The following is a 26,610-nucleotide window of genomic DNA, read 5'->3' as shown; positions in this document are numbered from 1 at the left end:
TCAGTCTTTTCATCTGTAAAGTGGGGGTGGCTGTGAGGGAAAAGACTTTGAAAGTCTTAGGGGCTATAGATCGGAGAGTGGCTCCCATGAGCCTCACCTGTAGAGCCTGTAGTTGAAGGAATTGGACATGAAGTGTGGGCCGGAGGACTCGCTCAGCCCATAGCCCGCATACAAGCGGATATTGAGGCCCAGGAAGAAGTGCAGGGTCTCTGTGGTCATCGGGGCAGCACCATAGAAATTCTTCAGGCAGTTGGCAAACCCCAAAGCCTTGCGGATCTTGGCCAGAACCAAATAATCAGCCAGTCTCATGGTGAAAGGTTTCAGGTCACTGGTGCCCGGGGGAAACACATATGAACATATCAAACACAGAAAACATGTGAAAACCTGAAGATGTATTACACACATCAAGCCTCACAGCACCACAGCAAGAATACAAGTATATCCAGAGAGACCTATGCTGTGTGACCTTGGACAAGTCACTTCTTTTGGGTCTCTGTGTCCTAATCTATAAAATAGGACTAATAATATATGGAGCACCTACTGCCTACTTCACAGAACTATTAGGAAGAAAGCATTTCAGGAACCTCCAAATGCCACATTCAAGGAAATTATCATGCTAGGTGCATTAAGCTTGTACCTCCTAAATGCTCCGACTCTCCTTTGGCTGCATGCTCACATTGTCCTCTACAGAAAAACCCACTTACTGGCATCTATAGCAGAAACTCCTCATCTTAGCATTCAAAGCCCTTCAAGGTAATAATAGGGAACATCTACCTAATGATTAAAGGCTGACAGAGCCCTCAACGCAGATGCTTGTCCAGATTCAGCCCAATTTGTCTTATACAACAAAGATGCTCTGCCCTCCTCACCTCCACCTCTGAGAATTCCTAGAGCCCTTCAAAGCTCACCTCCTACAGGAAGTCATTCCTGATTTCCCCAATACCATCCCTGTCTGTTGGCACCCTTCCTCCTAGCCCTAATTCAGTTGTCGCTTCTTCTATGAGCTTCCCTCTCTCCCTGAATCCCATAGATTCTTAGGGCCCTTTGCCTGAACCCCTTCTTGGTATTTCTCTTTTTCCTCTATTCTGTCATGGTTATTGGTATCTCCACCCCCATTAGATCTTTGAGACCAGGACTCTGTCCTATCAGCCACTACAAGGCTTTTCAAAGCATCGATGTCCCCTAAATTGTCAAACAAAGTAACTCAGACCCCTCTAGGAAGACCTCAGACAAGACTGTAAAGAAATAAGGTTCGAGGTAGCTAGCTAGCTAGCACAGTGCTTACAGCTCTAAGCCTGGAGTTTGGAGGACCTGGGTTTGAATTTGGACTCAGATCCTTCCTAGCTGTGTGACCCTGGGCAAGTCACTTACCCTCAACTGCTTCGCTTTTACCAGTCTTCTGCCTTAGAGTTCATAAGACAGACAGTAAGGGTTAAAAAAAGGGGGTGCTTTGTAGGGGACACTTTGCTTCCACTAACTGACAGCCCCATAAACCGTGTCTTTTACTACCAAAGCTTGAACTCTTTGTGGGGCCTGGCCAGACAGGCCAGCTCAGGAATCTTAGGGAAGTCACTTCAATGGTCAGAGCCTCTGACTGGAAATGGAATAAAGAGCCAGGTCAAAGCGAGGTGGTGTAGCCCTCGTTGAGGTGGACCTCAGCAAGTTTGAGCCTGTCAAGCCCAGGCCCCACAGCTGGTATGAGGCTTCACAGCTCACAGTGGCTGTGGGAAGGAGTGGGAGGGACGCGAGTGGTCACTGTACCTGCTTGGGCAGCTGAGGTTTCGCTCCATGGTTACAGCCATAGCCCACAAGAACATCTTCCTCTTGAAGAATCCAGCCTGAGCTGATGCCCCCTTGATCCCCTCCATGATCTTCTCCCACACTCTGGGCACTCCCATGTGGGCAGTGGGCTCCACCTCCTTCAGGGTGGTCACCAAGCTTGTCTGCCAACGAGAAACAAGGAGAGGGAGAGAATGGAAAGTCAGGGTGATGGAACCAACCAGGTTAATCCAATGAGGACTTGCCTTGAGCCTGACCCCCTCAGCTTACTTCACATTCAATACCCTGCTCTTCCCTAGCCTTCACACACACCCGGCTGCCCCTTGGAGGGGCCTGGCTGGCAGTGCCAGTCTTTGCCAACCTCAAAAGTGTCTATATTGGTAAGGCAGTGGTGCCTAGGGGCTGGCCCAATCCTCATGCCTACCCCTAGCCCCCAACAACTCAGAGGAACAGAAACAGAAATCTCCCTGGGAGATATCTCTATCTATCTATCTATCTATCTATCTATCTATCTATCTATCTATCTATCTATCTATCTATCTATCTATCTATCTATCTATCTATCCATCCATCCTTCCATCCATCTATATCTACTATCTATCTATCTATCTATCTATCTATCTATCTATCTATCTATCTATCTATCTATCTATCTATCTATCTATCTATCTATCTATCTATCCATCCATCCTTCCATCCATCTATATCTACTATCTATCTATCTATCTATCTATCTATCTATCTATCTATCTATCTATCTATCTATCTGTCTGTCTGTCTGTCTATCTGTCTATCTATCTATCCATCCATCCATCTATCTATCTATCTATCTATCTATCTATCTATCTATCTATCTATCTATCTGTCTGTCTGTCTGTCTGTCTGTCTGTCTGTCTGTCTGTCTGTCTATCTATCTACAGACAGCCAGAGAGATTTGGGGCAGCAGAAAGGGGGACCCAGGGACGTTTGGGGGCTGAGGGACAGACAATGAAACAGAGCACAGGAACATAGATTTAGAATGAGGAGGAACCTTTGAGGTCAGCCAGTCCAAGGCCTTTATTTTGACAAATGAGAAAACTGAGGAACTGAGCAGTTTCATGATTTGTCTGATGTTGTCATGTGGGTCAAAGTGGCGAAGCTCCAGTCTGGGTCCAGGACTTACAGTCTTTCCAGGGATTCTTTCTCCATCTTCAACCCCATCATTGATACCAGAAATGAGAAGAACAGGGAGAAAGATAGGGGAAAAGAAGGAATTCTAGGCTCACAGGAAGAGGTGGAAGGGACCTTGGGACCAAACCCCCTCTTTTTACAAAGAGGGAAACTGAGACCCAGAGAAATTAAGACTTTCCCAGGATCACACAGATAGGATTAGAACTCAGGTTTCTTGATTTCAAGTTTATTGCCCACACAGTCACAGTATTGTCCCACAGTCCGAGGGAAAGACAGGGCAGACTGACCTTCAGGGCATCAGGCTCAGCAAAGCAGATGTTGGCCCCCCATTGGATTCCTGTCCAAAGGTCATACATCTGAGCAGCGATGTGGCTGAGGGGCAGGTAGCTAACCACAACCTCCTGCTGAATCTCGGCTGGCTGGATGTCCCCTGCTTGGCTGCCAAACTTGGCCGTCCAAGTGATCTGGGTGAGGGAGGAGAGACGAGGCTGTGGCCACCCAAGGATCAGAAGATCTAGGGTGCTCCTGTAAAATGCAAGTAATAATCCCCAAGTATTCTGCCTCACTGGCTTTCTGAGAGGAGCCAGTCAGGTAGTGGATCATGACACCGTCCTTACACTCCAAGATGTCTGGGCAGGGGGACTTTATCGTTATTGGGACTCCCTCTACTTGGGCAAGTAGGATCCCCTGCACCCCTTAGTCAATGGCTCCAAAAATCTCCATGGTTAGTATTCCTCTGCTGGCAGCCAACCCTCTGATGAAGAAGCATTCCCAGTCACCACTCCCGGGCCAGCTCCCACTTGGCAGACACAATCATGGCTTCCCCAAAGACCTCTATCTGTCTGCTCCTGAAAAGCTTGCTTTTTTGATTTGATTCTTCAATATTTATATTGTTACCCTCATCCCACCATCATGTCTAGCATGCAGATGAATTCTGTGTATACAGTATGTGCTAAGTAGATGCGTACTGTGTACCCAGTGGGTGCTAAATAGATGTTTTAGTTGGATATTATGATGATTAATCATGATATTAAGAGTAGGGAACACCCTCAAAGGTGAGGTACATATCTTTTGCAAAGAGCAGGAGCACCCCCTAAATACAATCCTATCTCCTTTTTGCCTCCTGGCTTCCCTACCGTCCCTCAAGTTTCAGCTAAAATCTCCCCTTCTACAAGAGACCTGTCCCTCTCCCTGTTAGTGCTGGCTCCTTTCCTCTAACATTATTTTCCTTTTGTCCTCTGTTCAGCTTTTTTGTACAAAGTTGTTTGTGTGAGGTCTCCCCCATTAGACAAGGAGCTCCTTGGGGGCTCAGAGTCCCTGGCACATAGTAGGAACTTAATACTTTTTTTTGTTTGTTTTAAACCCTCACCTTCTATCTTAGAATCAGTACTAAGTATCAGTTCCAAGGCAGAAGAGCAGTAAGGGCTAACAAGTGGGATTAAGTGACTTGCCCAGAGTCACCCAGCTAGGAAGTGTCTGAGGTCAGATTTGAACCCAGAATGTCCCATCTTAGCTTGGCTCTCTATCCACTGAGCTGCCTCGCTGCCCCTTACTAAATGCTTCTTGATTTGACTTTCTTTCCCCATAATAGATCTATGCAAAAAGGTGATCATACAGGGAATAGCACGCCCCCAGACCCAGGAGAGCCTTCCCTTTGGGGCAGGAGGTTCATGGACATTTCAGAAACGTCCCACTGCCGATCTGTCTTCTCTCCGTTACCGTCTCTCCAGCAGGCATCGCTCCTTCTAGCCTCTCTTGCCCAGGGAGAAGCTTCCAGGGTCCTCCCTTACCCCTCCCTCCATACTCCCCCTTCCCCATCAACATTTCAGTCCCCAGGACCCTACATTGTCCTGACTCAGCATCACGCCTTTGGGGTTGCCAGTGGTACCAGATGTGTAGACTAGCACGCAGCACTGGTTGGGTTTTTGGGAGTTGATGATGCCATCCAGGGTGGCCTCTGGGATCTCATTCCCTATCTCCAGGAACTCTTCCATCTATAGGCAGGAACAGAGAAATGTGGATCAGGAGTTACCAGCTGAAGGAAAGGTCCAACCTAACGGAGATACCTACAGGCAGCTGGAAATCGCTACCCTGGGGCAGAAGCACATGGGAGTTCTGCATTGTTGCCCACAGTTTCTGAGAGCAGGTTCTGGGCTTGGCTTTTCCAGCCCTAGAGATGGAGACAGTAGCATCTCCTACATTTTGTATTTATTTCTCTCTGAAGTGTTGTCTCCTTCAGAGAAATGTAGCTCCTCGAGGACAGGAGCTGGCTACATTTTTGTCTTTGTAGTCTCACCTTCTAGTACAGTGTCTGGTACCTAGTACGTACTTAATAAATGCTATTTATTGATTTATGATATATATATATATTATAAATATATTGTAGAGAATTAAAAAGGCAAGCCCTCCTGCCGCAGCTGCCCAGAGCCAGCTCCACAAGCCCCCTTCCTTAGTCTCCAGTCTCGTACCGTGTATACGTTAGGAATTTTCTCTGCTGGGGTCTCTTGGAACATCACGACAGCCTTCAAATATGGCAAATTCTTCCAGATCTGTCGTTTAAAGAGCAGATATTATTAGTCAAGAAAAGAAGTTACTTGTATTTAATGAATTGGCAAAGATTAAGGTCTTCCTTTCTTAGTTTGTTCTTTCAAATATCTGATGTCATTGGTGCCAATGCTCCTGTCTCCATCCACCATATCTCTGCGGTACTATTAGCTAATGTTTGGGCCAAAAAATTCATCATCTACAGGTCAGTCTCCTGAGGTGATGAGAGGAATCATTGGAGCAAATTCTGCCTCTGACACTCACCAGCCATGTGAACCCAGGCAACGACCAAGAAGGACATCAATTCCCAGCCTCAGTTTCCTCATCAGGAAAATAGGGATAATTCTGGCACTTAACCTCACAGAGGTTGTCATGAGAGGCCAATATACAAAGCATGTTACAAACTTTAAAGTAATATGAAAATGCCCATTCTTTTTCTCTGCATTTGTCCTTAGATGGTAGGCACACAGCTCATCACCAGGACGGTGTTCTGGGTTAAGACCTGCCATGACCGTCAAGAACCTGTGGTCACCTTCATGCCTCACAGAGACATCAGAGGAGGACTTCACCCTCTTCAAGAACCACTTGGTCATTCACCTCCAGCAAGTTTGGGTTTCATTTGGGGGTGAATGGTAAAGGGTATTGGGTGGTTGACTTTATTTCCTCTGGCATTGTGACATTAGGAAAAGAGTTCTTAATTTAGAGGTCCAGATGAGTTTGAATTCAAAGCAGAAGCAGAAAGAACAGTTGGACCCAAATTTGTCTGTTGGTGCTTTAGGTTGACTCATTATCAGATTGTTTGAGATATGTTGGATGTTGAACGAGGCCAAGAGAAAGTCAGCTGGGACTTGTATAACAGAGCGATTCAATCCTGGGTTCTCCAAGGTAGTTTCCCTAGCATGCTTTGTATTTCTCTTCTGTTGTGTATATTTCTGGGAAGTCTTTAGGTTCCAGACCATGCCATGAGCAGTCTGAGATCTCTGGCCTGGAGAACACTGACCACCCAGGGGACAACAACTATGTCCCAGAGCTAAGAATACCTGCATCCTTAACATTCCCCTCTGCGTCCCCCCTTCTCAAAAGTTCTTGGATCAGGGATCATAGGATCCTATTGCTGAGCTCTTTCTTACCTATGTAAGTACTTATGTAGTGCTTGGGATTATAGAATCATAGCTAAAAGGGACAATAAATTCTCCCCATATATCCCTTAAATTAAAAACTCATTTAGGAAATAAATGGAGCAAACAAAACTGAGTTACTTTAAACATAACATGTCTTGTTATGTAAGCTTTGGTTTCAACCTTGTTGAAACTTGTTATGTAATGTTTGCATTTACTCAGTATCATTGGCAAAATATATGAAAAGTCAACTCCTCCTGACTTTTCCAACTACTACTTTATTCCTCCCTGCCTCTATTCCATGAAACGTAAGCTCACGAGGCATAGTAAATATCTTGTTTTTGCTTCAAATCCTTGTTGCTTAATGAATACTAGTTGACTAATTGACTAATTCCCATTGAGAAGAGTGAAAATGAACTTGAATAGTCTTACTAAACCACACACTAGATACGATTCAATAGTAAGCAATAGCTACTTCTTTCTGTACCTCAGTTTCCCCTTCTATAAAAAAGGGTTTGGACTAGATGATCTCTAAAGTCCCTTTCAGCACTAACATTCCAGGGTCTATGTTTTCACATTCTATATCCTAAAAACCCTTCTAGCTCAAACATTTCCATGTTCCAACATTGAACAAATGAAGGAAGGTATCCTGAAAAATGAAGTCGAAAGGGAAGATTTCCTATAAAAATGAGAGTTACTGAGAGTCTCTTCTCTGCAGTCCCTTCCATCTCAAACAAGTGATGACTTCATGGCAGAAAAATCTACTGAGGGTTCCTGCAGAGGCTGAGAGTAGGGATGTGTTTTTTCTTGCCCTCCATCAATGAGAGAAGTCCAATGTTCAGCTGGTGGTTGTTGATGAAGAATAAAATTTGTTGTCTCACCACAAGATGGCAAGATTTCTCTGTCTCTCCTTTTCCTCTCTGATCCCAGCACAAGAAGATCCCCCATCTAAAGCTAGTGGAGTGCAGGCCAGACACGGGGATCCTCCCTTCTATGGTATCTAAGTATCCCAGGGACATCAAAACAATCTTCATCCCCTCCCGGGGCCCTCTATGCAGAACTTTGTTTTGTTTTGGAGCTTTCTTTTTTTAGGTTTCCAAAGATTTTTACATCCTTTATCTCATTCAATCCCCACAGGTAAATGCCAGATGTATTATTATCCTCATTTTGTATTATCTTCATTTCATAGTTGAGGTGATAAGTGACTTGCCCAGGGCCACACAATTAGAGAGTTTTAAGACTGAAGTTTGAATCCATTTTTTTTTTCTGGCTTCAAGCCCAGAACTCTATGAGCTAGACTAGGTTGCCTCTTTTGGGGGGAAGGTGGTAGTGGCTTCTTTAATGTCACCCTCAAAAAGTTAGAAATAGATCTAACCTACTTGCTTCTCTGTGGGACTCAGTTTCCTCGACTTTAAAAGGAGTACCTACATGGCTCTGGGAGACTGGAGGTCCTGGTTCCAATCTGGAACACCTTCAAATCTGGGACATCTTCCCAGTCCAAAGTCATCATAAGCCCTGTGCTAGAAGGGACAATTGGTCAGTTAAGAGTGGGCAACCATAGAGTAGAGTGGAAAGCCTCATGTTTCACCCCCTTTAGTCTCTTCTTTCCCATCTATAAAATGAGAGCATTGTGAAGGAAATCAAGATGGTGTCAATGGAAAGAGTTCTGGATTTGGAGTCAGAACATGGATTTGACTCTTAGTACTGTCATTCCCTGCCTGTGTGACTCTGTCTGAGTCTCTTTACCCCCTCTGGCCTTGGTTTCCTCATCTGTAAAATGAAAGTATTGACCTAGATGTCTTCTTGGTTCCCTTATAGCTCCAAAGCATCATCAATGTTATTTGTATCATTGGCACTTAGCCCAGTGCCAGTCATCTAATAAGCACTTAATCAATAATTTTCATTAATTCATTTACATCCTGCCTCATGTGCTTTGTAACCTGTAGTGCCCTATAGAAATGTCAAGTTTTATGAAAGTAGTGGTGATGGCCATCTCCTAGGACATGAGCCCAGGTGACCTTTTTACCTTCAGTATCTTTTCCAGCTGTTTCTGGGTATCCACCAGGATGATGTTGGCCTTGCAATCATGGGCAATGTATTGGCAAGCCTCAGGGGAGCTGGTTGTATAGATTCCTGTAAGGATGCCCCTGAGAGGTGACAAAGAGAGGGCATTTGTCAATGATATATGCCAGTCCATGACCTCTGTAATGTCTTCTGTGCAAGCCCCAAAGGCTGTGAGCTCTAGGAGTCAGTTGAGGGCAGGGTCTGGGAAGCCACCCTCTTCAGAGCCAGCCAAGCAGAAACCCAGGATGTTAGTAGACCACTAGGTAGTGTGAAAGGTAAACTACATGTAAAGGAAGGGAGTACACAATACAGAAAGATGGAGAAGAGAAGGAAAACAGAGGACATATGGAATAGATGGGTAGAAGAAAAGAAAGTTAAGAGAACAGCAGTAGGGAAGGAAAGGGAACCAAGAATGGGTAGATGAGCAGAAGGAGAAGAGGAAGATCAAGTAGACAGAGGTGAAGTTGGAAGGGAGAAAGTGGGTAAAGGGACTGTTTCACCTTTGTGTTTGGGTCCCTGGCATTGAGCACAGTACCCAGTACATCCAGGTGCCTGGTATGTGCTTCTTGAGTAGTTGGTGAGCAAAAGGAATCAAAAGAGGGTGGGGAAAGGACTTCAGTGTTACTTTTTGTGATATGCTCTCCCATTAGATTATAAACTCCTTCTTGGCAAGGGCTGTATTGCTTGCTAACACTTGTATCTCCAGCACTTAGCATTGTCTCTGATACATAGTAAGTACTTAATAATTGTTCTATTTATTTGACTGTACATGAAAACCCAATAAACTTGAAAGCATTGTGAAAAAATCTATCTGTTCATCCATCCATCCATCCATCCATCCATCCATCCATCCATCCATCTATATATCTCTCTATCTGTCTGCCTCTCTGTCTCTCTATGTTTATATTCATCTATCTATCTATCTATCTATCTATCTATCTATCTATCTATCTATCTATCTATCTGTCTGTCTGTCTGTCTGTCTGTCTGTCTGTCTGTCTGTCTATCTTTCTTTCTTTCTGTCTGTCTCTCTGTCTATGTTTATATCCATCCATCCATCTATTCATCCATCCATCTATTCATCTATCTATCTATCTATCTATCTGTCTGTCTGTCTGTCTGTCTGTCTATCTTTCTTTCTTTCTTTCTTTCTGTCTGTCTCTCTGTCTATGTTTATATCCATCCATCCATCCATCCATCCATCCATCCATCCATTCATCCATCCATGTATTCATCTATCTATCTATCTATCTATCTATCTATCTATCTATCTATCTATCTATCTATCTATCTATCTATCTGTCTGTCTGTCTGTCTGTCTGTCTATCTTTCTGTCTGTCTTTCTCTATCTATGTTTATATCCATCCATCCACCGATGCATCTATTCATCTATCTATCTATCTATCTATCTATCTATCTATCTATCTATCTATCTATCTATCTATCTGTCTGTCTGTCTGTCTGTCTATCTTTCTTTCTGTCTGTCTCTCTGTCTATGTTTATATCCATCCATCCATCCATCCATCCATCCATCCATCCATCCATCTATTCATCTATCTATCTATCTATCTATCTATCTATCTATTTCCAGGAAGAGATGAAGGAGCAGAATGAAAGATTCCAGAAAAATACCCAATGGGATTGATGTTCATTCCCACACTTCTGCACCCAAATCTAGGCAACATTGAGTAGCAGCCACTCACCCAGCAAAGACTGTGCCCACAGCTGAGATAAACCACTCTGGGGAGTTGTATCCAAGGATAGCTACACTGTGAACATGCTCCAGGCCAAGCTGCAAAGCCAAAATCAAAGAAGGAGGTCACATATTTTGTACAGAGGGCACTAATTCCTAAGTCCATGAACTAATTGTGCCTCCTTCCCCCAACAGACACTGTGATGGCAAAAGGGGCCCTGGTGATTGGTGAAAGTGGAGTGGGAGCACCTGGTGGTACAGTTAATTAGACAGACTCCTGCTCCCAGAGGACACAATTTTAAGCAGAAAGGATACCTAGTAGATAGTGGACAAATGGGGGCCGATGAGGGGCAGGGGATTGTGAAGAATTTTTAGAGACTATCTGTTCCCTATTGAATAAAGTACGAATTCCTAAGCCTGGCTTACAAGTCCCACCAATCTACTTTATCTCATCCTTCTCTCCTCTATGTATAGATTGGACCTGATTCCTCCTATTTCACAACAGCTTTTGGACATCTCTATCCAAACAAAACATGTATATTTTCTCCTCCCTTTATATATTAGCTTCTCCAACAGAACATAAATTCTTTGAGGGCAGGGATTCTCGCTTCTTTTACTTGCACCCTTAACACTTAGCATATACATGACACATAGTAAGTATATATATATATATATATATAAATGCTTTATAGAGGTATGTATATTTGCATCTACAATCTATTGATATCTATCTATCTATTATCTGTCTGTCTTTCTGTGTATCCATCTGTCTATCTGTCTGTCTATCTTTAGCTACCTTTGTCTCCTCCCCAGATGAACTTCTCACCCATAAGCTTCTATTCTCTATTCCTAAAATGTCTTCTTTACCTTCTACCTATACCATGCCCCCTCACCTGCCATGTAGTCGCATGATGTAAAGAGACAAATTGCTGGAAAATACTGGTACTTTCTAGTCACATGGCTTTGGGAGAGTGACTTTCCCTCTCTATGCTTTGGTTCCCTGATCTATAAAATGAGGAGATACTGGACTAGGTCATCTCTAAAAGACCTTCTTCCCACTTAAACAATTTATGAATCAAGACCTCTGTGAAACTGAAAAGGGGGAGCGAGAAGGAGAAAATGGTCCTCATATATAGAAATTATATTGTCAGAGCAGTTAATGTTGTGGAAGTATACTACAGACCACCTAAACAGAGGAAGGAATTAGATGAAGAGCTTGGAAAACCTATAAGCCTGATATGAAGATATGCAATCTAGACATCTGCACTTATGACCTGCCTTAATGAGAATTTTATTCTTCAAGAAGTGGAAGAAAGAATAAAGAAACTGCTATTCAGGACCTGATTCTGATGCACAATGTGGAACTTCTTTAACAGTGAGTCTGTCATCATGGAGCTTGAGGGAAAAAAATGGAAATCTTGAATATGGTCTGAGCTATGTTCTTGATCTCAAACGTTACAAGAAAGAATATTTAGGTTCTAATTGAATTGGTATCTTTTTGAGGAAGGCATACAGAAAATTCTAATGACATCATTAGAAATGATTCAGATAGAGATCCAATGTGGATGCAACATAGGACTCACTGTTTAACTCAGATTTTTATAAGACATGCTTAGAAGATGGAAATAGTCAACCAAGTGAGGATGAATACAAAAGAGCAGCATGGTCCTGTAGGACTATCATAGAGAGTACCCAAGACCAGAATACACCAAGGTTGGTGACGGATGCTAAAGACACCAAAAGGTGTCTTCCCTGTACCAACACAAGCAAAGCTTGCTGGGAGTGATGAGCCAGAAAATGGATAGGACTGCTGTTTACAATGGTTGTGGTGATGATCACCAATGACCCTAAGAAGGCTAACCCATTCGATTCATTTGGCTTTTTCTCCCTTTTCCAAGGAGAATGACCTTTGGGCTATGAAGGACTAAAAAACATTCAATATGGCACTTGGCTATTTCTAGAACTTTCTAGTATGTATTATTAAAGGAATATTTAGTGAAGATGGTTAAGCTCGATGAGACTTTGGTAAATATTTGAAGAATCCAGAAGCAATGGAGGGTAGTTATAGCAAACTTCAACCCAGGATAATAAATATTTTACCAATAACAAGAGCTGCCTACAAAGTGCTACCTGACAGAAGTAAGTTTCCCATTCCTGAAAGTCTTTAAGTGGACACTCACTAGCTAGAGGTATTGAAGCGGGAAATTCTGTTCAGGTATCAGTCAGGATCACCTTGGAGGTCCCTTCTCTGCCTGTGATATTGATAGCCTATGAGCTATTAATGAACAACCTGGGCAACCCCGTGTAGGAATGTAACCAGGAAGCTCTGGACCCGGAACAAGAATCCATGTCTCTTGATTCTAAGCCAAGAGCTCTTTTCATTGGAGGTTACTGCCTCTCTTTTAAGAATGCACTTCATGATCAAAGAAACAGGAAAAGGACGCACTAAATATTTACAGTAGCTCTCTTTGCGGTGGCAAAGAATTGGAAATTGAGGAGATGCCCATCATTGGGGAATGGCCGAACTAGCTGTTGGAGTGCTCGTGTGCTTTGAGAAATGATGAGGGGAGCAATTTCAGAAAAACATGGGAAGATCTCTCTACGAACTGATGCAGAGTGAAGTGAGAAAGACCAGGAAATCATTGTACATGTTAATAGCTATATTGTAATGATGGTGAACTGGGAAAGACTTGGCTGCTCTGATCAATACAAGACAATTCCAAAAGACTCATGAGGACAAAATGCTCTCTATCATTAGAGAGATGAACCCGGAATGCAAATTGAAATAAAGATTTTTTTAAAGTTTATTTTTTCTGTTTTTTCAATGGGTCTAATACAGAAATATGTTTTGCATAATTTCACATGAATAAATGATATTGTATTGCTTATCTTCTCAGTGAACACGAGAAAGAGTGGGCAAGAAGAATTAGAACTTAAATTTTTTTAAAGAAAAGAATGTTAAAAACGAATAAATAATGTTTGTTTGTTTTTTTAAATGAATTCTACCCAACAGTGGCATTGGCCTCCTGGCTGCCATAACACCTTGCCCACTCTGTGCCTTTTCACTGACTGCCCCTCTTTCCTGGGATGCTCTGCCCTCTCACTGCTGCCTCCCAGTTTCCTTGGTTCCCTTCAAGGTGATTCAGATGCCAGGTTCTGCAGAAGGCCCTTCTCAGTCCCCTGGATGCTAGTGTCTTTCCTTGGAGATGACCTTCCATCTTCTTTGTCTATATGTTGAGTACTTAGTTTTTCACATGTCGTCTCCCCCATTAGAATATAAACTCTTGGAGGGCTGGGGCTTTTGGGGGTGCCTTTCTGTGTCCCCAAGGCTCAGCATGGTGCCCGACATACAGCAGGAATGTAAAAAATACTCATTGACTGACTGCTTTTCCCACTTTATTTCTGGCTTTATACAATCCATCTCCAGTTTGGGGCTTGGCCCAGAGGTGTAATAAATGCTTATTGATTGATATTAAGATTGACTTCCATTATTATTATTATCAGATGCAGCCTTGGTCAATGGATTGAGAGCCAACAGGTAGGGAAGCCTGTGCACAAATCCTGCCTCTGATACATATTGAATGTGTAACAAATCTAACCTCTCCATGAGCCAAGGAAAGCTCTGGAACTATTCGGCTGGACAACACACGCCAGACCATATAGGCAGAGGGAGATCCCTCACCCGGAATTTCCTAAATCATTGAGATCATAAGTTTAGTCTCCCCCACTCAAATCATCAATTAAAGGCTGAGCTTAAAGGCCGTCTCTTCTTTTCTTTTTTTTAACCCTTGCCTTCCTCTTAGAATCAATGCTGTGTATTGCTTCCAAAACAGAAGAGCGGTAAGGGCTAGACAATGGGCATTAAGTGACTTGCCCAGGGTCACCCAGCTGGGAAGTGTCTGAGGCCAGTTTTGAACCTAGGACCTCTCATCTTTAGTCCTGACTATCCACTGAGCCACTTAGCTGCTCCATAGTGTGGGGATTCTTAACCTGGGGTCCTGAACTTGTCTATTTATACTTTTTTAACCCTTACTTCCATCATAGAATCAATGTATTATTGGTTCCAAGGCAGAGGAGTGGCAAGGGTTAAGCAATGGGGGTTAAGTGACTTGCCCAGGGTCACACAGATGGGAAGTGTCTGAGACCAAATTTGAACCCAGGACCTCCCATCTCTAAGTCTGACTCTCCATCCACTGAGCCACTCAGCTGTCCCAATATGGTTTTTTTTTAATTCTGATGACTATATTTTATTTTTTACTTTTAGGCATTATTTTATTTGGTCATTTTCAAACATTATTTATTGGAAACAGAGATCATTTTCTTTTCCTCCTCCCCCCCATAGCCGACACGCAATTCCACTGGGTATCACATGTGTCCTTGATCCAAACCCATTTCTGATGACTGTATTTTAGAACATTTGGCTTTCTGTGTAATCCCCTGTGTTTAATTTTCTACAACAACCCTTCAAACCCGTGAAGGCAGCTATTATGTCCCTCCAAAGTCTTCCCCTTGCAGATAAAACATTCTCAGTTCCTCCATCAATTCTCTTGTGAAATGGTCTCCACTCCCTTCACCATCCTGCTGGCAGAGAGACCCTCAAAACCCAACCAGAGCAACTGCCCGGAGGCTCGCACCCTGCCCTCTTCTCACTCACCTTCAAAAACCCTTTGGCAGCTTTTCGGGCAAGAAGATAGTACTGAGAGTAGGTGATCCTCTCCCATTTCCCATCCCGCTTGCTGCTCAGGGCGATCATATTTCCATACTTCTCCAAACACTCCAGGAACACTTGGTGCACAGTCTTTGGGGTCTGGGAGCAACTGTGGTCCATCCGGATCTTGACCAACCCATCCGCTGATGTCGTCCACAGGGACTCTGCAAGGGAAGCACAGGCATGGCTCCACTGGCCGTCCCATTCTTATTATCACAGCATTCTCGTGGGCCAGTGCTCAGCTGGGGGGGGGGGACAGAAGATTTTCTACCCTAAAGGAATCCATAGTATAACTGGGCAGAAAAGACTTCCTGGGTTCTTTGAGAGACATCTGTGATGTCTTTGCCCTCCACCGGGGCAGAGAACAATCTCTCCTTGCCTTAGAAGATGGGCTGAGGCCAAAAAGATTGTCGTCTGGGCCAGTCTTCTGGGAAGGGGCAGCTCTGAGCTTAGTTGGCTAACATTTATTAAGCACTGACTGTATGCCAGGCACTGTTCTAGGCACTGAGGATACAAGGAAAAGCAACAAGGTCTCAGATATTAGCAAACCGAACCATTTCTGAACCTGTCCTCAAAGTCATTCTAGCTCTTCAAGCAAGGAGAGGTTTGGGTGTATTTCCTGCAAAAGGGACATTTTAGGTGCCTAGATCTCCTGAGCTTGGGAGTTCTGCACTGCAGTGGAATAAGTCCCTGGGGATTAATAGGACGAGACCCTGAGAACCTCGGGGATACCAGGTTGTTGCCCAAGGAGGGTAAAACGAGCACAGGTCAGACAGGCAGGTCTCTTCAGTGCTGCTGACCAGTGGTGGGATTGGAGCCCTGATAAACCATTTGCTCTTCCAGCTAGTAGAGCAAAGGAAGAGGAGGAGGAGGAATGAGGAAGAGTGAGGAGGAGGAAGAGAAGAAGAGAAGGTTTTGAGTACATGTCTGGTGAAGGATGGGATCCTGAATCTAGACATGGAAGGGATCTCAGAGGCATCTAGTCTGGTCCCCTCATTGCAAAAGAGTGAAGTAGGACTAGAAGGGGCTAAAAGCTTAGACATGATCATATAACATTAGAGGTAAGATTTGAACCCAGGTCCTTTCCTCCAAGGCTAGTGCTCTTTCCACTAAATATACAATAAAATTAAAATCCTCTCTCTCTCTCTCTCTCTCTCTCTCTCTCTCTCTCTCTCTCTCTCTCTCTCTCTCTCTCTCTCTCTCTCTCCCCCTTTCTCATCTCTCTGCCTCATCTCTCTCTCACTGTCTCTGTCTCTCCCTCCCTCTCTTTCTGTGTCTTTCTCTGTCTCTCTGTCTGTCTCTATCCCTCTGTCTCTCTGTTTTTCTGACTCTCTCTGTCCATCCTTCTGTCTGCTTGTCTCTCTCTCCTTTCCTTTCTCCCTACCTTATTCTCCCCCAATCTGAAGAATTCTCCCCTGCTGTATTTATGAAATAGAAATAAGGTAAGAGAACTATAAGGTAGACAGATAAGAGAGTCCATTGTCTCCGGAAGGGTAGACCTGCCCAAAGAGCCAAGGATTGATGGATGGGAGGAGAGAGGAGTTCTGGAAAACTGATGAATTGCACTCTAAAAAGAGAATACAGTGTACAGGCTAGAGGAACAAGAGGTCAAGCAAAGAGATCTTGACTTTCTCTTACCCAGAAGGAATGCGAGCTGGGGGACCATGGGAGAATGTCATTTATTGACAGGGCTGTTAACCATTGTCTGAGACAAAGGCTCTCCAGACCTCTTGCTGGGCTATTCCCTGGCCTGAACTAGCTTCACCTACCCCTGCCCTCTTCTGTGGGAGCATAGGTGGCCTGAAGAGGCAGTCATAAGACTGATGGGACTATCCCCACTGCCCACTGGACTATTAGTCTTTGGGAAATGGTGCAGGACAAAAAGAACAGGAGCCTGGCTCTGAGTCCTGACTCGGCCCCTCAAAAGGTATGTTTGTGCCAATGCTCAGATTCCTGGATTCCAAGCCCTATGCTTTGCCCAGTGACCTGGGACCCTCCAGAGCCTCCTCCACAAAATGGTAATAATGACATTTATGTGATCTGCCTCTAGGTTGTTGGGAGGGGATCTCCATGATCACTAGAAGCTGTTTATGAAAAGGAACTATGGTTGAAGTAGACCTGGAACTCAGAAGCCCTACATTCAAGGCCCTGCTGTGACTCCCTGGATGGTCTTGAACAACCTAAAATGTCTGAGCTTCAGTTTCTTCACTAATTAAAAGAATAATAGTGATAATAATTGTTCTGCTATGCAATTGAATGAAAGATCAAGAAAGCCAACACTCCTCCTTTCCCAACCCAAGTGAGGGGCTATGGATGTGGAATATTGCTTATACTGCCAGCCATGGCCCATGGTTGCTTGGTTGGGTTTTGGGTTACCTTCTTAGTTCTAAGACAGAAGAATGACAAGGGTTAGGCAATGGGGGTTAAGTGACTTGCCCAGGGTCAGTGAGCTAGGAAGTATCTGAGGCCAGGTTTGAATCCAGGTCCCCCAACTCCAGGCTTGGCACTCTCTCCACTGTGCTACCTGGTAGGTTGGTTTTGCTGAATTGCTTTTATTCATCCTTCTTTTTAAAATCTTTGTTACGAGGGATTGATCTTTGAGTAGAGATCCATTTTTAAAAAGATGATATAAAACTAAAATGAATTAAAACTTGAAAAAATAAAAACAAGAAATTACTCTATGACTCACAGTTTTATTGTGAAGAAAATACCTTCAAAACTTTATAGCATTACATAAATCTAAAGTAACAATTTTTATCATTCATTCATTCATTCATTCATTCATTCAAGAAGCATGTATTGGAGGCAGGTAGGTGGCTCAGTGGATTGAGAGTCAGGCCTATAAACAAGAGGTTGTGGGTTCGAATTTAACTTCAGATACTTCCCAGCTATGTGGCCCTGGGTCAGTCACTTAACCCCCATTGCCTAGTCCTTACCACTCTTCTGCCTTGGAACCAGTATACAGTTTTGATTCTAAGATGGAAGGTAAAGGTGCTTTGTTTTTTTAAGAAGCAGTTACTAAGATACTTTGGTTGGCCATGGGTCATCCAAGAACAAGAACAATCCCTGACCTCAAGGAGTTTATGTTCTCATAGGGATTAGGAGTGTCCAGATGGAGAATAAACCACAGCTACCCAGAGAATGGAATCCAACATACAAAGTAAACACAAAATATCAGTGGAAAGAACACTGAAGAAAACAGTGCTTGGACCTGGGGGTCAGGGAGGCTTCTTCTCACGGGAGATGGCACTGAAGCTCAGATGTGAAGGAAATGAGAGATTCTAAGAGGAAGAGGTGAAGGTCGAGGGTTTATCAAAAAGGGAGAAGTAGACAAGATTGGAAGAAGGTCGGTTATCCCAAACAGGATGAGCTCAGAAAAAGCTGAAAGGAAAGACTTCTCTGAACTGATGCAAAGTGAAATGAACAGAACCAGGAGAATGTGGTACATAGCAACAGAAATAGTCTATGATGATCAACTGTGAAGGACTAAACCATTAGCAGCAAAGCAAGTCTCCAAGATAACCACAAGGGACTCATGATGAAAATGCCATCCCCAGCCAAAGAAGGAACTGGTGGAGTTTGAGGCAGAGCAGAGCATGCCATCTTCCACCTTGTATCCTTCATGAGATTTCTATTGTATGTGTGATATGTCTTCTATTATGACACGAGCAATATGTAAATATATATTCCATGAAAGTATGGGTATAGCCTAGATCAGATTATTCACCACCTTGGGGAGGGGAGGTGAAGAGGGAGGGAGAAAATCAGAATTAGAAAATGTCCAAAATTTGTCAAATTTTTGTTTCTGCATGTAATTGAAAAAACTAAAAAATACTGGAAAAAAGGATCCACCCAATGGCTATGGTGCTGCAAATGGAAGAAACAACGACAAAATTGTCAAAAAAGCATCTTCCAAAATTCGAAAGACCAAGCTTGGCCCCATAGAATGGCTGGAGAAGATGTCCTTCTCCTTCTCCTTCCTCACTCCTTTGCAGAGGTGGGAAGGCCACAGGCAGGGAACAGGGAGACCAGGCATATGTTGGTATATTTTGATGAGTTGGGCTATTTTGTTTTTCTTCCTTTTCAAGAAAATTGTTTATCCTAAAAGCTGGGTCTCTGAGAAAGGGGAGGAAGATGGATACTGAAGAAAATCAAGATGATGTAAAATAAAAGATCTCAATAAAAATCTATTTTTCTTTAAAAAATGTTTTTTTCTTTTATTGAGTCAAAATCTGCCTCTCATTTTTCCACCCATTGTTCCTAGTTCTGCACCCTGTGTGTTAAGCAAAGACTGGACTCTCCATGGCAACCTCCAGGTACCTGTAAATCTCCATCGTGTTCTTTTCTGTTCTCCAGGCTAAACATTCACAGTTTCTTCCATAAATCCTCATGTGGCACAGTTGCCAGTTTGCTCACCATCTTGACTGACCTCTGAGTTCAGACCAACAAGAATATGGCACCTAGAATCATCTCCATGATTGATACCCTTCCAATGCCCTTCCTACTAGTAGCCTACTGTCCTGTAAGAAGAAGATGCTTAGAGGTGGGGACCTTCTTTCTCTTTTCCTGCTTCCTGTCAGATGAACAAATATACCATCCCATCCATTGCTATCCTGGCAACCTGGGATCATACCAGAGGAACATAGAATATTATCATCAGAGCAGGAAAAGACCTCAGAGTCCAAGCAGTCAACTTTCTCATTTATAAGGAAACTGGGGTGAGGGACTTGACCAAAGTCTTGCAGTTGGTAAATATCAGGGGTGGGGTTTGGACCCCAATAATCCTGACTTAAGTCAGCGCTCCAAGGAACAGAAGGTGAGGTCCCACTCTGCCCATCCTTGCAATATCCTTAGCCTTCTTTTCTCCAGGCTAAGTAACCCAGTTCCTTCAAGTCCCGATGGTACCAACTGAAGACCATTCACTCTTCCAGCTGTCCTCCAGTTGATTGGTGTCTTTCTTCAACTGTAAAATGGGGCTAGTGATGTCTGTTGCTTTTTCCTTCATGGGACTTGGCCAACCCTGCAGCACTAATTGAATCAATTCCTTGCTGTTCTCATTTCTACCCATTTATGTTAATTCTGCATTCTGGAGCTAGACAGATTGCCAACATAATCAATCACTCAAAAGGCATCTAACTAGAGAGTATAACAGATAAAGAAAGCACTGGATCCAGAGTGAGGAAGGTATGAGTTCAAATCCTGCCTTAGAAGCTTACTAGCTGTGTGACTAGAGGCAAATCACTTAGCCTCCCATGGCCTCGATTTCCTCATCTGTAAAATAGGAAGATTGTATTTGATGGTCTCTAAATTTTCTTCCAGCTTTAAATCTAGGGTTCTATGTTCTAGGCAGTGTGCTATGCCCTTGGGGTACAAAGACAAAAGGGAGACAGACTTTGATCTCCAGGAGCTTTCAGTTTGATGGGAGAGGCAGCATCCAGATGGCTACCCAAGTGCTGGAGATTCACCAGACTAGCCCTTGGGGAACCCCTGCAGGTGTGATTTATACAAAGAACTACCTGTCCTGAAATCCTCAGCCTTTCCAGCATGGTGCAGCCAGTGGAAAGAGTCTTTGCCCTGGAATCAGAGGACCTGAGTTCAAACCTCACCTCTGATGCTTAATTACCCATGTGACCTTGGACAAGTCCCTTAATATCCCTAAACCTAATCCTCATCTTAGATGACCACAAGGTCAGCTCCAGCTCTGATCCTAGAAAGAAAGAACCTCACTGGGAGGTAGGACAAACCAGAGCTATTGAGAGGTGAGAGCATAAATAACTCTGCCAGTCAATCTCAAAGCACTACATAAATGTCAGCTAGAAGCTGCCCTGTCCTCACTACCTAATACCCTTCTAAGCAAAGATATTTTAAGGTTGGCAGCCAGGTAGCAAAATAGATAGAGCCTTAGATTTGGAATCATCAAGACTCGAGTTCAAATCCTACCACAGTCAGTTACTAGCTGTGTGACTGGGGCAAACCATTTAACCTTGGACAGCCTCAGTTTCCTAATTATACTGCCAGCTTTACAGGAGTGTTGTAGGGCTCAGAGGAGATAATAATATATTTAAAGGACTTCACAAACCTAAATGCATGCTATAAATGATAGCTATTGTCATTAGTAGTAAATGTTAGTTATTATTTGTACCCCAGCGCTCAGAGTCTGCTGCGTAAGAGATGCTTAATTCATCAATTAATTGATTGTGTGAAAGAATTAATGGTCAGACCTTGGCTAGGGCATGGCCAAAGACTCTGCCTTCTAAGTGAGAGGCACTCACTAACACTCCAAGAATGAGTTTCTGAGGTGGAGGATCTCTGCCAGAGGGAACAATGCAGACTTGTTTGACCTAAGATCGAGGAACGCAGAAACAAGTGGAGGGAGGAATGATGGGACATTGAAATTCGGTTGCCACTCTTACAATTAACTGATAAATTCAGAACAGACTATTGAGGTTTAATAAAGTCCTTAGAATCCTCTCAGGAAAGAAAGATGATATAAATATAAATGGATTATTGAAATTAGATAGCTAAGGGAACACAGGTGGATCATTGTTCTGCCCAGAGAAAATGAGTTTCCCCAGAGATCCTTGGGCTGGAAAGACTGGACTACCCATAACCCTTTGAACAAAAGTGAAACTTCTAGATTCTAGAAGGGTAATAAAATAGCAGAGAGGTGATCCTAGAGTCAGAAAGTCCTGAGTTCAAATCCAGTCTTAGCTTTGTGACCCTAGACAAGTCACTAAACCCTGTTTGCCTCAGTTTCTTCATCTGTCAAATGTTCTGGAGAAGGAAATGACAAACCACTCCAGTATCTCTGCCAAGAAAACTCTAATAGTTTCACATGACTGAACCAAACAAACAAAATCTAATAGCGCCAGGTCCCTGATCCCACAGTTATTAGATTTCTAATAAGCATAGGGTTGGGGAGAAGAAGGGGGCAACTCAAAGGGCCCTGGGGAAGAAGTGATTTGGCTGAGTGATCTGACTCCAGTTGCCCCATGTTCTTTCATTCTCAGTGAAGCAAATGGAAGGAAGGATTCTGAGCCAGTCTGTCATTCTTGGGGGTTTCCCTAAGCTCCATCCAGCTCAATAGATGGGACAACTCATATTTTCATAGCACACTATTATTTAAAAGCCCTTTCTATATTACAGCCCTAGGAATTAGGGCATACAAGTGTGAGTAGTTTTTTTAATAGATGGGCACCAACAACAGGAACTTCCCCATAATGAATCACATCACAGCTGGCACCACTCGAAGTCTCCTGACTCGAACCCAGGGTTCTCTCTCTCTGGGATGAGAGATGAAATGTAGAACACCAAAGTCCTGAAACTGAGCTCCAATTCCTGACTAGCTGAGTGATCTCAGTAATGGCAACATGGTGGCCTCTGAAGTCACAGGTCTTGAATTCAAATGCTTTCAACCTATGTGACATTCAGCAAATCATGGAACTTTTCTGAATCTCAGTTTCTTCATCTATCCAACATGGGGGTGGGCTTGATGGCCCCTGAGGTCCAATTCTAGATCCAAGGTCCCGCGGCTTCTTTGAGCTTCCATTTCCCCACTCCGGACAATGTAGGATTTCAACAAGGTGACCTCTCAAGGTCCCTTCCAGCTCTGCCTTATTATGAGTCAGTGATTCTCTGAAAGGCTGTTTGGTGATCAGCTCTGGGGAGCCTCCTTCCCACGGCCGTGAGAGGGACTTTGGCTCACCCCGCCGGACTCTGACCCACCAAGGAATTGACCCAGAGGACTCCACTCAGGACTTCCGTCGGCTCACGATTTCAGGTCTCTGCCTGGATCTCTGGGAGTGTCGGGCTCGGTCTCATGATATCCGAACAGTCGCCGTTTTGGTCTATGGACACAAACCCAGGGAGGACAGTCTGATCGAGCAGGATGTTCCTTGGCTGGGGTTGTTGCTGTACACTCTGGGAAGGTGCATTCAGGTCCTGGGCCCTGAACATGGCAGGGACTGGCAGGACACCAAGTTAGAAGGCAGGGTCTGGCTGCCCCTTTCCCTGGAACCATCTGCATCCTTGGATGTCCCCTAGATGGCCTGCCTGCCAGGAGAACACCGGGCTCTGGTCGTCCTTGACCACCGGAGGGGAATGAAGCTGTGCCTGAGCGATGGGCACTGGGGAGTCACCCGGGGACAAAGACGAAGAGAAATGCCAAAAGAAAAAGAAGAGAAAATGAAAAGGAGACAATGGGGGGAAAGAGTCAAAGGAGAGAGAAAGGGAAAGGGGAGGGGGAGGAAAGGGGGCCGCCTACTTTGTTTGGGTGGGGAGAGGAAGAAGATCGAAGAGAAGATGAATGAAGGAGAATGGAGCCAGGGCCATGATCCAAGTCCTGTCTCTGTCTCCTCCTCTCTGGATGCTCTTGGGTAAATCTCTTCCGCTCTCTAGGTCCTGATTTCTTTATCTCTCACAAGAGGTGTTAGACTTGAAGATCTCTGGAAGGGCCACTGCCATTTGCTTTCTGTGTTGGAGGGTCCTTTTTGCCTCCGATGGTCAATAATCGATGCACTAAGGACCTTTCTGTTCCATTTATACCATAAGTAGGAATCCCAGCACCTAGGAGTATGCTGAGGGAACAGCAATACCATACAACCATTGGGGTCACTGTACCAAGAGCATTTATATAGCACCCCCATGTGCCAAGGCACTGTGCTAACCGCAGATATTATCGCATTTGATCCTTACAACAACCCTGAGTGGTGTCATTATCCCTATTTCAGGGTTGAGGAAACTGAGGCAAATGGAGATTAAGGGTTCCATAAATACCAAGTGGTAGGTAGAGCTTGCATTCCAACTGAGGTCCTCCAATTCGGAAGGCAGCGTTCTTCTCACCATACTTTGCTGCCTCCATCTCAGCCAGCCTTTTGATCATCGAGGCTCAGCCTGAGGCCACAGCTTGTTCATTATGCCCCCTTGAAAAGGAGGGGTGCCTTCCTCCTCCTCCTCTTCCTCCTCCTCCTCCCTACCCCGCTTCCCCCATCCCATCCCTCCTCTCTCAGTCTGGCCCTTGGTGGCACTTTATCAATCTACTCTTTATACTCCAAGGCAATTTGGAGTGCCAGGAGCTGTTTTCTAAGCCCCTGAACTAAAAGAGACCCAATGGCTAAAGGAAGCTCTTCCCAATGGGAAGGAAAGAAGGGAAATATGTTAACAGATGAAAAAAATCCTCATGTATTTTAGGTTTGTGGGTTTGGTTTGTTGTTTTTTTTTTAATCTGTGGGAAAGAAGCCGGAGTTGTTGCAGGGAGAATGAGACGCATTGTTCAGCCTGGAACAGTTGGAGACTCTCACTGAGGCAAAGGTCATTCTTAGGCTTTGGAAAAATCTCCCTTGGAGAATGCTTCCTCTGGGTGATGAGGCCCCAGGAGCCCTCCCCTAAGTGAGCTGGAGAACTCTGAGGAGACAGATTCAAGAAAGAGCAGGAGATTCAGAAGCACGGGACTCGGGTTCAAATCCTACCTTTCACATGGAGTACTGGTGTGATATTGGGCAAAACACTCAGTCTCTCTGAGCCTCAGCTCTTTATCTAGAAAAGGGGTTGGGGAGGGGGCAGAGAGGGGGGCTTCTGAGTCAGTCCTGGCTGTCATAGGCTGGAGGGCTATGATGAAATGATCTCTAAAGATCTTGCAAGGTCTAAATCTGTGATTCTTGAGGATATGAAGAAAGTCCTGAGTGGATAGGAAGGACAAATGGTATTCATGGCATCAAGACCCTGAACTCGGTCTCTTGGGTCTCACCATCTTCCTCTACAACATTAGATAGCATAATGGATAGAGAGCCAAACCTGGAATTGGGAGGATGTGGTTTGAAAGCTGGCCTCAGATACTTCCTAGCTGCGTTACTCTGAGCAAGTCACTCAACCCCATTTGCCTCAGCCTTGGCCTTCTGTCCTAGAGTTGTTGCTAGGACAGAAAGTAAGTGTTTCAAGAAATAAGGAAATGGCAAACCACTCCAGTATCTCTGCGAGAAAACCTCAAATGAGTCATAAAGAGCAGGGCACAAATGAAATGGCTAAAGAATGGCAACCTGTGGCCAAGACTTGAAATTCCCCATTGGCAGAAGCTCATAAGAGGAAGAGACCTTCATGGCTATCTATCCTTGGTTCCTGCAGCTAGGAAGCGACTAAACCAACTTTGAACCCAGGATCTCCTATCTCTAGGTCTGGTGCTCTAACCACTGAACAACTTAGCTGCCCCACCATCTCCTTCTACTGGTCCTCCTATGGAAGGATCATGGGACCCTTTACTAACTTTATTAGTCTATAGACAGCTTGTCAATATCCTTCTTCAAATATGGTGCCCCAAGTGAGTCTATCACTGCACGTGTGGGCTGATGAGGGCGGACAGCGAAGGACTCTGACCATATGGTTTAGCTTCTTGACCGAATCCTATCCAGACACCTCTAGATAGCTTAGCTATCCCATGAGCCCTAGAGTCATCCTTTTCAAGTATCTTGCATCAATACTGCCTGGAAGTGATAAGTAGCATTTAAATAGGGATTATTTAATCTGGCTGAACCATTCACTCCCATTCCTGCACAGATCATAGGGCTCCAAGGGAATGGGATCCAGTTACACTTGGCGGTCTGGAGGAGGCCCAGTTGGCAAGGCACAATGCTGGGAGACCCATCACTAGTCTTCCTGACTTTTGTCTTGCTTCTGGACTGGGGTGACTCTAGAAAAGACAGTCAGGCTGATGATTTTCTACAACTCTGCCAAGATATATCTCAGTAGACTGAAAGCCAGGCCTAGAGACAGGAGGTCCTGAGTTCAAATTTGGCTTCAGATACTTCCTAGCTTATGACCCTGGAAACAAGACACTTAACCCCTATTGCTAGACCTTGCCACCCTTCTGCCTTGGAACCAATTCGAGGTATTGAGTCTAAGATGGAAGATGAAGATTTAGAAAAAATGAAGGCCAAATAGCAAGAACAACAAGGGGATCCAGGAAAGCTGGGGGACAACCTGAAGGAAGGGAACTCATAGACCAGATTATTCTACTTCCCTTGTTTTATAGATAAAGACACTGAAGCCCAGGGAGATTCAGTGACTTGCCTAAGGTCACATAGGGAGTAAAAGTCAAAGATGGAGCTTGAACCCAGGTCAACTGACTTCAAATCCAGAGCTTTTAGTGCTGGGTTCCGAGGTTGGACTGTCATTGAAAGCAAATTTCACTGAGCTATTGTGATGTGGTGATCAGAGCCCTGGATTTATAAAGATTGTAGGTTTGGAGCCAGACAACCTGGGCTGGAATCCCAGCTCTGTGACTTTCCATTTGAGTGATCTTGAGCACCTTCCTTTTACTCTTCTATAAAATGAAGGAATTTAAGATCACCTCAAAGGTCTCTTCCAGTTATTCATGTATATAAACTTAACTAGTTCTGTGACTTTGAGAGAGAGTGATCTACCCTCTGGGAAGTCTTATTGTATCCCAGAAATCCTGAGAAGGGCCCCACTAAAAAGATGGCAGAAAGGAGAGGATTTTATCCCAGCCAGAGAATCCCTGAGGCAGGTACCTTCCCTCCTTG

The 26,610-nt window shown here is 44.2% G+C and overlaps 1 protein-coding gene across 4 annotated transcripts in view; it reads right to left on the bottom strand.

Moving 5' to 3' along the window:
* ACSBG1 (acyl-CoA synthetase bubblegum family member 1) overlaps positions 1-26,610 on the bottom strand; it is a 109,874-nt gene that overhangs the window by 9,191 nt on the left and 74,073 nt on the right. For all 4 annotated transcript variants that reach the window (XM_001376854.5, XM_007478011.3, XM_007478012.2 and 1 more), the window contains 8 exons: positions 15,023-15,240; positions 10,379-10,467; positions 8,638-8,758; positions 5,418-5,498; positions 4,794-4,943; positions 3,237-3,413; positions 1,762-1,943; positions 98-328 (listed from right to left, as the gene is read on the bottom strand). In XM_001376854.5, coding sequence (XP_001376891.2) covers positions 98-328; positions 1,762-1,943; positions 3,237-3,413; positions 4,794-4,943; positions 5,418-5,498; positions 8,638-8,758; positions 10,379-10,467; positions 15,023-15,240 — 1,249 coding nt within the window. The remainder of the gene's footprint in view (positions 1-97; positions 329-1,761; positions 1,944-3,236; positions 3,414-4,793; positions 4,944-5,417; positions 5,499-8,637; positions 8,759-10,378; positions 10,468-15,022; positions 15,241-26,610) is intronic.

This window comes from Monodelphis domestica, chromosome 1, assembly GCF_027887165.1.
Source record: "Monodelphis domestica isolate mMonDom1 chromosome 1, mMonDom1.pri, whole genome shotgun sequence".
Lineage (NCBI taxonomy): Eukaryota > Metazoa > Chordata > Mammalia > Didelphimorphia > Didelphidae > Monodelphis > Monodelphis domestica.
Note: the sequence above shows the minus strand (reverse complement) of the source record. Positions and strands in the feature narration are given on the sequence as shown.